Source organism: Sorghum bicolor, chromosome 9 (assembly GCF_000003195.3).
Source record: "Sorghum bicolor cultivar BTx623 chromosome 9, Sorghum_bicolor_NCBIv3, whole genome shotgun sequence".
Taxonomy (NCBI): domain Eukaryota; kingdom Viridiplantae; phylum Streptophyta; class Magnoliopsida; order Poales; family Poaceae; genus Sorghum; species Sorghum bicolor.
The window spans coordinates 1129628-1141997 of NC_012878.2; the positions used below are offsets into that span (position 1 = coordinate 1129628).

Consider the following 12370-nt stretch of genomic DNA (forward strand, 5'->3'; position numbering starts at 1 on the left):
ATGCACTTAGGAATGATTTGTAAAGTTGAAGAATTCTTTTTCACATATACTTTTATGACGCTACTGATGCTGTATATGGAGAGAATCCATCTCTTAATTAAGCCATTAGTCATGGCCCTTGTTTGATGCCTCCGTCCCCACTAGATACTATAAACTTTCCATCAGTCTGATTAATCGCGCCTATTTTTCAAACCTAGCTTCAAATTACGTCAACTCAATTTTATAATTTCAGAGGTATCTCATGGAAAACTTAAAAGAATTAACGATAGCAAAATACTTTAAATCCTTACATGTATATACTTTATTTATTGACAATAACTAGTTCATCAAACGTGCTCCCTGCACGAGCTAGAATTTTAGGAGCAAGTAATAAAAGTTTTACAAATAAATTATATGCCTACAACTACTCAAAATTTGCAATGTTCTTTTGAATTACACGGTATAACATAGACACTCACAACATACGTATACTCACCCCTATGAACACACATACCCAAACCTTACCCCTATGAGCACATTCTTAAAACACTTGGTATCTATTTTTCATTTTCTAACACAATATCCATATATTACTTGAGTTGCAGTAAAAATTTCATACTCATTGGATAATTTATAACTTAGTTATAGATTTATTTAGATTTAACAAGTATAAATCCTAAGTAATTCTATAACTATGTTATACATGATATAATGAGAATAAAATTTTTACTATTGTTCAAGCATATAATAATTAAGCCACAATAAAAATTTTACCACAATTGGACTATAGAAACTGCAGTTATGAATTATTCTAATTAATTATAGAAAATAATAGATCAAAATCTACAAAAAAAAATTATACTAAAGCATACGATATTATATGTTCATTGTGTAGAACTGCTCATGTGTAAAAGTCCAACAAAATTGGTTTTTTTATTTTATGATTTTTCTGTGATTTACTATAATGTTTTAAAGATTCAGCCAAAATAAACAAAAAAAAAGATAAAGATAAAACCGCCTTTAAAACCGCTTATAACCAGGTTAGGGGGTAAAATGGGCGGTTTCAAAAGTGGAAGGAGATGATTTGCCTGGTTTTAAAGTTTAGAGAGAAAAAAACAGACTTTCGCAAAAGAGAAAGGAAAAATGAACTTTTTCCTGTTACATATGTGTGTGCATGATGGGTCGTTGTTAGCCCAGGCAATAATCCACTATGGGCCGTGGTTAGGGACCAAGTAGACCTGTTTATGGGCCACCCGACAAACCCGTCCAGAAAAGACCGACCAAACCAAATCATGCGTCTGGATCATGGTTTTTCTAAACATGTTTACATAGCAATGGTAGTGTTTTAGAAATTTTCTAGTTTTTTTTTTGGATATTTTCCTATTTGTCTAGAGCTAAATTTATTTTTTTGAAGCGGAGATCTAAGTATTTTATTTAGATTTTTCTATACTATTCTATCTCTATAATTTTTTTAGAATTTTAAATGCTTAGAGACATCTTCTGTGGTTTGAAAACTTTTACCAGTTTTTTAACTAAAAAGATAAAAACCAATTTATCCTCTCTTTGCTGTCCAAAACCATCCAGAGTGGAAATAAACAATTTTAAAAGTTAAGGAGACCCAAAAATCTGATCTTAAATTTTTATAAAGCAAAAGCCCACTAGCCTATTTTTCTTATTCCACAGCCCTTCACATCATCGTTCCCTCCTCAGTTATTGACCGTTCGATTTCATCACCTAGCATAGTCTCTACCGTCCATACCAAACAAGCAATATTAATATACTACTCCTGCATCTACAGTAGAGTTTGAGTGCTGCTTCTATGAACTGCCCCCATCCGTTCCAAGATGACAGAAGCCAATGATCAAGACTCAAAGAGGCGGATCCTTTGTCAAAATAAAAAATATACATGCAAACCACATGTGCCACTTCATAAAACAGCTAGGATATCAAAGACAGCAAATATATCAAACTCTGTACTCATGTGTGTTTGATATTTCAGTTCCCTTACTCACAAACAAGAAAAAAAAATGAATTGGTCTGAACCGAAAGAAAATCAAGCAAAAAAAAATGTTCTAAAGCACTAGCTACCCGCGCCATTTGAGCGGGCCACCTTGCTAGTTATATGAATGTAGGATGATGGACATGACAATATAATTAATAATGCAATGCATCGGTAATAGTCTTACAGGCAGCAGAATGTACCAACGGTTGCATTTGCCGTATTCACTAACTGATGTCCACAAGACGAATGTGACTGACAAGGTGCCAGTCGGGCCCTTCCCCTCGCTTGTAACGCTCCGCCAAACCAGGGCAATCATAAATGCACAATTCCTCAAGAGCAGTTAGGCGTTGTATGGATTGGGGCAAGTATTGAAGGGCAGGCAAATTGTGGATATAAAGCGAACAAAGCGCAGAGAGTTGTCCAATCCACTCTGGCAGCACCGTCAGTGCAGGACCTGATGACAGTTCGAGATGTTCAAGCGAGGTGAGGTGCTGAATCGCCTCTGGGAACTGCTTCAAATCGCCCATTCCCAGTTCAAGGTGTCGCAGAGAATGCAGTTCTCCAAGCCAGTCAGGCAACGTGCCAACGGCGGGGCATTCGTAGATGCGGAGACGCTCGAGAGAGGTGAGGTTCCGCATGCTCTCTGGTAACTGTGTCAGGTCATTGCAGGTGAAAATACACAACTCTTTCAGCTTAGTGAAAGGCTGCAGCAGTTCCCAGCCAGATGATGATCCTGTAACTTTGCTTAGCCCTAGACTCTTGAGGCGAGGGACCGACGCATGCATGCTGGGCAGCTGATGGGAGAACCTTCCAGTGGATAGCAACTGCCCATTGGTTCTGACTAAAATCATATGCTCCAACGATGGGGGAAAGTAGGGGCTCACATTTAATTTTGGGCAGCCATATATGTGTAGACTGGACAGGACAGGGAAAAGATGTTGTGCTGCCAATTCTTTCTCCCCAGTTTCAAAACCACTTGATGTAGTCCACAGCTCCTCTAAATTAGGCATGTTCCCCAGCACAAGGGTCTTCAGTGAAGGCAACTCAACAAATCCTCTCATATGCCTCAAGTTTGGAAATCTTACTAGCGCTAACCAAGTTAGACAAAGGAAATGGGATGTGATAGTTTGCTTCAGCATTATGCCACCTTCACAATATGAAGAATCATTTTGCTTCATCATCCATCCTGGCAAGCAGGGGCCTCTGTAACCAAAGATCTCCAACATCTCAATTTGAGATGGTGGTTCAAGAGCGTTCAGCACACCCCAATCATGTTCCATATCTGACACCAACTCTTCTTCAGAATCACTTAAAGACCAGTTCAGCTCCAAGTGTTGTATGTTACTCTTCCGCTTCAAGCAAGCCTTCTCTGCATCACTTGGATCCTTCAAATACTTAAGGTTGGTAATTTCCAAGCGACCACCTATCATATCAAGGTTTTCTAGCTCTGAGATCCTCGCATCATCTGCACCACACCCAACAACAAACAATCCCAGCTTTCTTAAACGGGTCAGCTGTTCCAACCCTGATGGTAAGCAACACAGTTCACTACAATGCTCTATGTCCAAAACTGCGAGCCTTTTCAAGTTTGCTATTTCCTTAGGCAACTCCCGTAGCTCCTTGCATTCCTGAAGGTCAATACATTCCAGAGTATCAATTGATGTAACCCATTGAGGTAGCATGGTAACTTTGGTTCTAGAAAGGTTCAGAGTACGCAATGTAGGACAGGATAATGTGCTTGGCAGGTCTTGCAAACCCGTACAACCATTAAAGTTGATAGTTCGCAAGTTTTTGAACTCCCCAATGATGTCTGATGGTAGTTGTTGCAGAGATGAACAGTACTCTATATCAAGTACACATAGGTTTCCAATTCTACCTAAAGAGCTTGGTATCTCTCGTTGTTTTCTGCACATATATAGTTGCAAGGACTGAAGAACATAACAATCACCAATGGACTGAGGCAAACTCTCAAGATCAGTAATGCAACGCAACTCTAGAGTCCTTAGCTTCCGAAGCGTTCCAACAGACTCAGGTAATGTCACGAAACCTTTGCAGTTAACAAAATGGAGCGACTGCAGGTTCCAACACCTCGAGATAGCTTCCGGAACTGTTGTACAACTAACATTATGGATTTCAAGATACCCAAGATACTCAAACTTTAATATGAATAGTGAAAACGGAGTATCAATTGCATAGTCCAAAACAACACTGCGCATACAACAACTATTCTTCACTGTGGTATCAACAGATGGCTTACTGTCAGAGATATATAGAGCACGAACCTTGTCAAATAAGCCCTTGTCAACATTCTCAGTGAATGAACTCAAAGATAAATATCTATACCTATGAGTAAATTCTTCTGTTGTATGAATTGGTACACAAGTCACCAGTTCATCCTTTAGTATCTGACGAGTGAGATCATGGATCAAATCATGCATGTTGTATATATCAGTATTCCTGCTCCCATAAGCTTCCTGAAGAAATCTGACTTTTACAAGAGAATCTAAGTAGTCTCTTCCGACATCTTCGAGTTGCTCTCCATTCATTGCATTGATGAATCCATGAGCTATCCACTGGGCAATCAAACGATCTTTCTGGATTCCATAGCCCTTCGGGAATATGGAGCAAAACGTAAAGCACTGCTTCAGTTCATCTGCCAAGTGAATATAGCTCAACTTCAAGGATGCAAACACTCTGTCTTTTATACTCTGAACCTTCCATAAATTATTCTCTCGTATGGCCCTCCACGTACTTATTTGCTTCTTGTCACAAAGGACTGCTCCAAGAGTCTGAATCGCTAACGGCACCCCACCACATCCCTTGATAATCTCTTTTCCGACTTGTACCTCATCGCAGCTCAAATCTTGCTCTGCCAACCCAGAACCCTTCAGGAATAAGTTCCAACTCTCAGACTCTGATAAGAATGCCAACTCAAATGTATATCTTGATTCCACAGCTTGTGCAACCTTTCGATCACGAGTGGTTAACACAATCCTTGTTTCAGGTGCGCCACATTTTAGCTGCACCATGAACTGTTCCCAGTCATGTCTGTCCTCATGCCAAGCATCATCAAGGATAAGAAGAAACTTCTTATTGCTCAACTTCTCGGAGATTTTTTGGACCATGTGCTGTGGGGGATGACGATCTGAATTATCTCCAACAATCGTTTCAAATAGCTTGCCGATGAGCTTCTGAACATCAAACTCTTGAGACACATGGACCCAGAATATTTCACCTCCAAAGTGCTCCTTTATCTTGACGTCATGGCAAATGTGTTTGGCCAAAGTAGTTTTGCCTGACCCCCCTAATCCGATGATAGAAACTATCATGTTGTTCTCTCCAGCATTACATTCTACAAGCTTAGATATGATTTCATCCTTTTCTTGATCCCTAAGGGGTATTTTGGACTCTGGAACCTTGCTCAACCAGGTCATCTCTCCAACTGTCTTGTACCTAGCACCAACATGTTGATCCCTTGTTGGAACTAAAGTATTGAAATCACTTCTTTGCTTGACGATTGCAGCAAATCTAACCTTGATTGCCTTGATCTTATGAGCCATCTTGTATCGGAATGCAAATGACTTTGGTTTTGCACAGAAGCAACCGGCTATACCACTCTTGTCATCATCTCTTTCCATCTTCTGTTTCTCAGCTTCTAGCTGGACTTCTTGTAGTATATCGTCAATGTCATAAGCCACATCTTTCAATTTTATCACCCAGTGAGACTGTGTCTCACTCTGTATTGCTCTGTCATACGCTGCCGACAGCCAGCCTGTAATGTCTGCGTGTATATCCTGGAGCTGGCAGAGATCTCTTTTTACACCGGCTATGGCAGCAAACTCAGTGGCTAACAGTGAAACTAGCTTGTCACCTGCAGCCTTCAACACTCCAGATGCTAAAGCAGCCTCCATCCCACTCATTATGTCAAAGAAACTGTTGCCTAAACCCCTGCAGATGAAATTGAAAAACAAGCGGTTAGATTGAGTTTCGCAAATCCAAAACTAGTTAGGTGGCAGCAGTAATGTTTCTTAGGAAAAATAACTTTTTAGGAAATGTGGCGGCAGAAATGTTCCAATAATAATTCTCAACTCTGGAATAAATTAACGGCCGACAAAATATCTGAGAGTTACAGGCCACGCCGCCGCCCGGTCCAGACGCGGCGGCCATGTCCTCTCTCTAGCGCCAGGCCAGCTGCAGCACCCTGCTGCCATGCAGCCTGCCCTAGGGGGCTGTTGTTCCTCCCATCTAATCCCCTCTGACTCCCCCAATCTACCCTCTAATTAAGTGAAGTCACCCCAGATGGGACATGTACAACATGAGTGATTTGCAGATTATATGTTTCGAACGAAATGGACAAATATTGTCCGTATCGGCTAAATATCTTATATGGATAACACAAAAAGTCATTTGGATGCTGGAAAATAGATCTACTAGACCGATCGGCGTGAAAACAAATGGAAAATTAATTTGCATACCAGGTGAACGAGGACACACACAGCAGAAGCAGCAGAGCACCGACAGTATGACACTTTGATGCAACCAGATAAGGGGCTTTTTGTTCTTCTTCTTGTGAAAGAGGTGAAGGGAATCAGTATGCTTGACGCTCACTGGGATTGACACAAAAAAAAAAGAATGAGTTGGTCATCGAAGAAATTCTAGGATTAACAGAAAAAAAACGTGAGTTGGTGATTGAAGAAAATGACCAGGGGAGAAAGCGGGAGGAGATGTGAGGAATTAGATTGTGCGTGTTGTGTTAGGCTTAAACCAAAGCAGATTAAGTACCTAAACTCAACAACTGCGGCGAGGCTACAACCCAACGAGAAAGAGGAAATGGAATTTCGGTGCTTCAGCTTCACTCGAGGATGCAAAGAAACCTGCAGATCTGAAAGGCAGGTGGGTGATGAAGAAAATGAGCAGGTGGTTGAACCCAACGAGAAGGAGAAACGGGATTCAGGCAAAGGTCATCCTCATTACCTCGGTCGCGTCGGCGGCGGCGACGACGACGAGAGGCCTCCCGCCCCTAGTCGGGTTGTGCGCGGAGGTCGATGGTCAGTGAACTCACTGCTCACTTCTCACGCGCATCGAGACTCCACGGAGACGAACTCGATTGCGACTGAGCACCGGACGATGCTAGTCGACTGAGTTGGGTGGTGGATCCCGGCGGCCACTGTGACAGCATGATTGCTTTTCGCCGAAAGCGCGTGGCAAGAGCATCCACTTCAGTGGATCCAGAAAATCCATCCTCTTTCCCTACAAAGTGTTGGCTAGTTTAGTTCCAATTTTTTTTGGTAAATTATATTTAGGCCTTGTTTAGTTCCAAAAAATTTTGCAAAATTTTTCAGATTCTCCGTCACATCGAATCTTTAGACATATGCATGAAGCGTTAAATATAGACGAAAATAAAAACTAATTACACAGTTTTATCAGAATTGACGAGACGAATCTTTTGAGCCTAGTTAGTCCATGATTGGACAATATTTGTCAAATACAAACGAAATTGGTACTATTCACATTTTGCAAAATATTTTGCAAGTAAACAAGGCCTTAACAAATATTGTTAGGCTCAAAAGATTTATCTCGTAAATTATATTTAAACAGTGTAATTAGTTATTTTTTATCTATATTTAGTGCTTCATGTATATACCGCAAGATTTGATGTGACAGGAAAATCTAAAAAATTTTGTTGGGAGTAGTTCACCCAAAAAACCAAAAACTTTTTCAAGATTCCCCGTTACATTGAATCTTGTGGAACATGAAATATAGATAAAAAAAATTAATTGTATAGTTTAGGCCTTATTTAGATCAAAAAGTTTTTGGATTTTGACACCGTAGCACTTTTATTTTTATTTGAAAACATTATCCAATAATAGAGTAACTAGACTTAAAAGATTCGTCTCGCGATTTACAGACAAAATGTGCAATTAGTTTTTGTTTTCATCTATATTTAATGCTTAAAGCATGTGCCGCGAGATTCGATATGACGGAGAATCTTGAAAAGTTTTTGGTTGTCTGGGTGAACTAAACAAGGTCTTAGCTGTAATTTGTGAGACGAATCTTTTGAGCCTAATTAATCCATGGTTGGATAATAAAATAAAAGCATTACAGTACCTATAACTTTTTACCTTCTCAACTAAACGGCCTTACAAATAATAAAAGGGGTTAATTTAGGAAGAAAAATAAGCTCTAACATATTCTCTTTCTAGTACTCTTCCTTGAACTTTTTTTTTCAATCTCCCAAAATCTTCCTCTCCCTTAAACTTTCCATCATTGTGATTGATCCACAAAAAAATCCATGTGAACTGCAAAAAGATGTTGTGGCAGAGTTTAGAATCAAGGAGAGCTTATAAACAGATTTTAATTCATGGATCAGCAGCCTAATTTTGGACTCTTGACCGGAGACTCTGTAATTTTATTTTTATCTCTTTTGGTGTGCCTTGAGGCCCCTTTTTACTTACTTCTGCACTTTTTTGTCTCTTTTTTAAAACTTCATTATTTCAATAAAATCCCTGTAGGCGCTGAGACACCTCTAGTTTCCTAAAAAAAACCCAAATAAATCTTGCCTATTTTTCAAACCTAGCTTCTAATTACGTCAACTCAATTTTATACTTTCAAAGTTATCTCATAGACAACTGAAAAGAATTAACGATAGCAAAATACTTCAAATCATTACATGTATACTTTATTTATTGACAATAGCTAGTTCATCAGTTGTTCATCAATTGTTCATCCAATGTGCATCTGGTTAGTCTCACTGAGTTGATATGGTGTTTGGTTGCTTTGCGTGAGAACATATGTTGCAAGATACTCCTATAAATTAGGCAATAAACATAATCACGATATTTTTTATACATGCAACTATCTTTTATTGCTCTTCATTTATTATATTATTATCCCTTAATATTTTTTAAAAGAAATACACTAATACCAATTAATACATGCTAGTCGTGCACTGGTAATGTCATTATCTAGATAACTGGTGTCAAACGACAGCCTGGAGAAGAACAAGAAATCTATGGTTTTTTGACATACTTTTTATGTCAAAATATATAGAATAAATGTCACAACTTAAGGTTTTTGACATTCAGTTGACAAAAATTCAAACGTCAAAAAACTCGCGTCACAAAGTGATCATGTGACGTTTATACATTCAGTGTCACAAGCTTATGACATTGGGTTTTAGTGTCATACAGATTTATGACTTTGGTTTATCGTCATAAAATCTTAAGCCTTGCCACATGGGCAAATGCCATGTAGGATCAAAAGCTGACATGGCAGGAAAAAAAACGTCACAAAATAAGTCTTGGTCTGCTAAAACCCACATACCAGACAGCCCTCCATAGGTCACAAGATTTTTTGGGCCCATATTTCCTGGGCCATTGTTTTAGTTCATTTATTATTGGCCCACACAATTTCAGCCTGTACAAATTTTTTCACAGCACACAATTGAACCCATATATTTTTTCAGCCCAAAATATTTTCAGCCCATACAAATATCTCCACATGATTGCAATATCACAAGCACTTCACATGTCTTAAAATACAACACATTACATCCATCCACCAATTCAACACACAGTCTCAATATCTCAAATTATAACTTGCTATAGTAGCACCAGCGGTAGCAGCAGCGGTAGCACCAATAGTGCAATTGCCACCAAAATAGCATCTTTATCCTTCTAGACACATATGTTGCCAAAATGAGCCTAATGCAGTTAGACAGCTTACTACTGAGGATCAGGTGATGCAAACTTGTTGCCAAACAAGGTCCGAAGGAAACCTTGGATTTCAAGGCCTTGCTGTTTCAGCTTCTCAGTTTCTTCTTCGTTCTTCTTGCTGCTTCTTCATTCTTCCTTGCTGCCTCTTTCTGATCCTCTAATTGCTTCTGCACATCAGCCAGCTGTGATCTTAGTCCATCTGATCCCTTCTTCTCAGCTTGCAATTCACTCTCAAGCTCATTCACACGATCATTCATTGCAGCAGCTTTGGCATTTCTCTTCATCGCTGCGGACTGCATGCCAACATTGTGAAGGAAAGTTGATTTTGGCATAACATGAGCTATAGCTTGAACAGGAGTCTTTGGATCTTGCCCTTCTTCCGTTGGTTCAGCAACGTAGGCCTCCATTTGAGCCTAGCAACAATAGCACCAAAAAAGTTAGATTTCAGCACTAGTTATGTATTTCTAGAACTCATGTCTATAGGTAAAGCAACATAGTGGAAGAAATGGAATGGTATCTATCGAGTGGAACCTTCTATGCTATATATGAAATGATCTTCCATGTTGTTGTAAAGAATTGTGTACTCATTTTTCTTTTGATTTATTTCTCTAAACATGCTAAACTGAGTGGCAATCTAGTGGCTATCCAAACTTACAATGTGGCTATGATGTTGTTCATCACAGTAGGAAATAAGAAATGGTACTCACAATGGCATCCATTGCTTGCTCATTAAAACCTGACTTGCTGCTGCAGTGGGTGTCCTTGAAAATATCAATCGCAGTTGGTGGCGCATCCTTAAATTTAGTTTGCTTCTGAAATTACACAAAAATAGAAAACAAACAGCAGCAACAACACATTAGCAGCAACATTAACATTTAATTATTTGTATCCTAAGATAGCATGACACCAGCAGTATCTTAACATTTATTGAATCACATATTTCATTACAACTGACATGCTATAAATCTAAAACTATGTTTGATTTCCATTATGCGAGTAGGCCATGTAGAAGCATAAAACAAATGTAGCCGAATGACCAATCCAGTTATTTACATGAGTAACTAGACAGTATTTGCCGAATCCGCAATCCAATTATTCATATCAGTAACTAGCCAAATCACCATGAAGTGGATTCAAAATACCCTATTTGCATACTAGAACATCCTTGATGATTTCAGATCCTTGAGCAAATAGACCTAAATAAATAGCTTTGCATATACACTAGACATTTTTTTTCATGCAACAAGCACCATTTTTGGACACATACAACCTCCTATATGATTTATCTTACCATGACATAGCATTGAGCAACATAGCTTCGAGATCCTGTCATTTGGTGATACTGAACTAGCTCACGGCTGCCTTTGTTTTTTAGACATTTTTCCTGTAGAAAGACAAATATTTATGAACAAACAATCCATATATTCTATAAGGCAACAATTGTGATAGATATTAAGGAAGGGTACCTTGTGCTTTGGGTTAGACCACATGTCCACGAGTTGTTTCCACTGCATGTCAGTCATAGTCGACAAAGGTGAAGTTATTCTAACTGCATTTGCTGGTATGCCATTAAAGTATTGCTTTTTCAGCTTGTATCTCATCTATCGTTGTCCTTTTTTGAGCAAATCAGACAATGCATCTTTCACCGGCACAACGTCTTTGTCAATGGTGAATTGACTCTGGACAAGAGCATGCATATATCATTAAAGGACAATCAAATGATGTTCTGGGAGTATGCGGCAGCAGCAGCATCAACAACAAGCAACACAAACAAGTGTCAACTCTAGATTATGCAACACTATATAATAGAATAATTTGAATATAGAGATAGACAAAGTATATGATCAGCAAGGAAAAATACACAAATTTTTCCACCAAAAAAATTTATCATTGTAGTTTCTAACAAAGTATATTGTAATCCATAAACCACCAAAAAAGTTATCTTCAACAGCCAGGTTACTTACACTAAGTTTATCATTGTAGTTTCTAACAAGAGGTTTGGCGGCATCCTCCTTATAATGCTTCCAGTGAGTGAAGATTGGAACATGGTCCCGTAGAATAATACCAGCCTCTGATGCTAGTTTTGCAGCTTGCAAAGGCTCCTCTGGCCGCAATTTTCCTTCAGAGATGTTCACTGGGATCTTGGCTCTTAACCCTCTTGAAATCATATCCAAATCTCTGCCCATGTGTCTCTTGGTGATACATCGACCTATCATGGAGTTTGGAAAACAATTAGATAGAATCATAGACCCATTAATGTACATAAACAAATAATTAATAGTGGAGAGAGGGTACAATCACTTGCCTTCAGTAGACAACTCATTCTGGTTGTTGGACTGAGTATTATTATTGGCAGCCATCAGTGCATCTTCTGTGGAACCATCTTGTGGGTGTACTATTGGAACTTCATCGGCTAAGGCCAATTCCCTTGTCCTCTGCCTGGTAATCCTTGCTGGATCGTCTTGCCCTTGATGTGCCACTGCCATCACTCTCTTTGATGTTCTTGTCGAACTCTTGCTAACTTCAGGTTCCAAGTCCAGCATGGCCTCCTACATGATACAACAAATTACAAGAGAATGAATAATTCTGCATATTTGCTCATGTACTGCATATTTAACATAAATGTTGGGCTGTCATCAAGGTACCTTATCAAATGCTCCTTGTTCAACGTCTT

The 12370-nt window shown here is 39.0% G+C and overlaps 1 protein-coding gene across 3 annotated transcripts; it reads right to left on the bottom strand.

Moving 5' to 3' along the window:
• On the bottom strand, window positions 1906-7184 carry LOC110430532 (disease resistance protein RGA2-like). Of its 3 annotated transcripts, none has more exons than XM_021448286.1 (4): window positions 6956-7184; window positions 6764-6855; window positions 6457-6588; window positions 1906-5929 (listed from the first exon to the last, which is right to left on the bottom strand). In XM_021448286.1, the coding sequence occupies exon 4, from the start codon at window positions 5899-5901 to the stop codon at window positions 2206-2208; it is 3696 nt and encodes a 1231-aa protein (XP_021303961.1). In that variant the 5' UTR covers window positions 5902-5929; window positions 6457-6588; window positions 6764-6855; window positions 6956-7184; the 3' UTR covers window positions 1906-2205. The 3 variants fall into 3 exon arrangements, with proteins under 3 accessions (XP_021303961.1, XP_021303960.1, XP_021303962.1); XM_021448285.1 differs by having other exon boundaries at window positions 6764-6863; XM_021448287.1 differs by lacking the exons at window positions 6457-6588; window positions 6764-6855.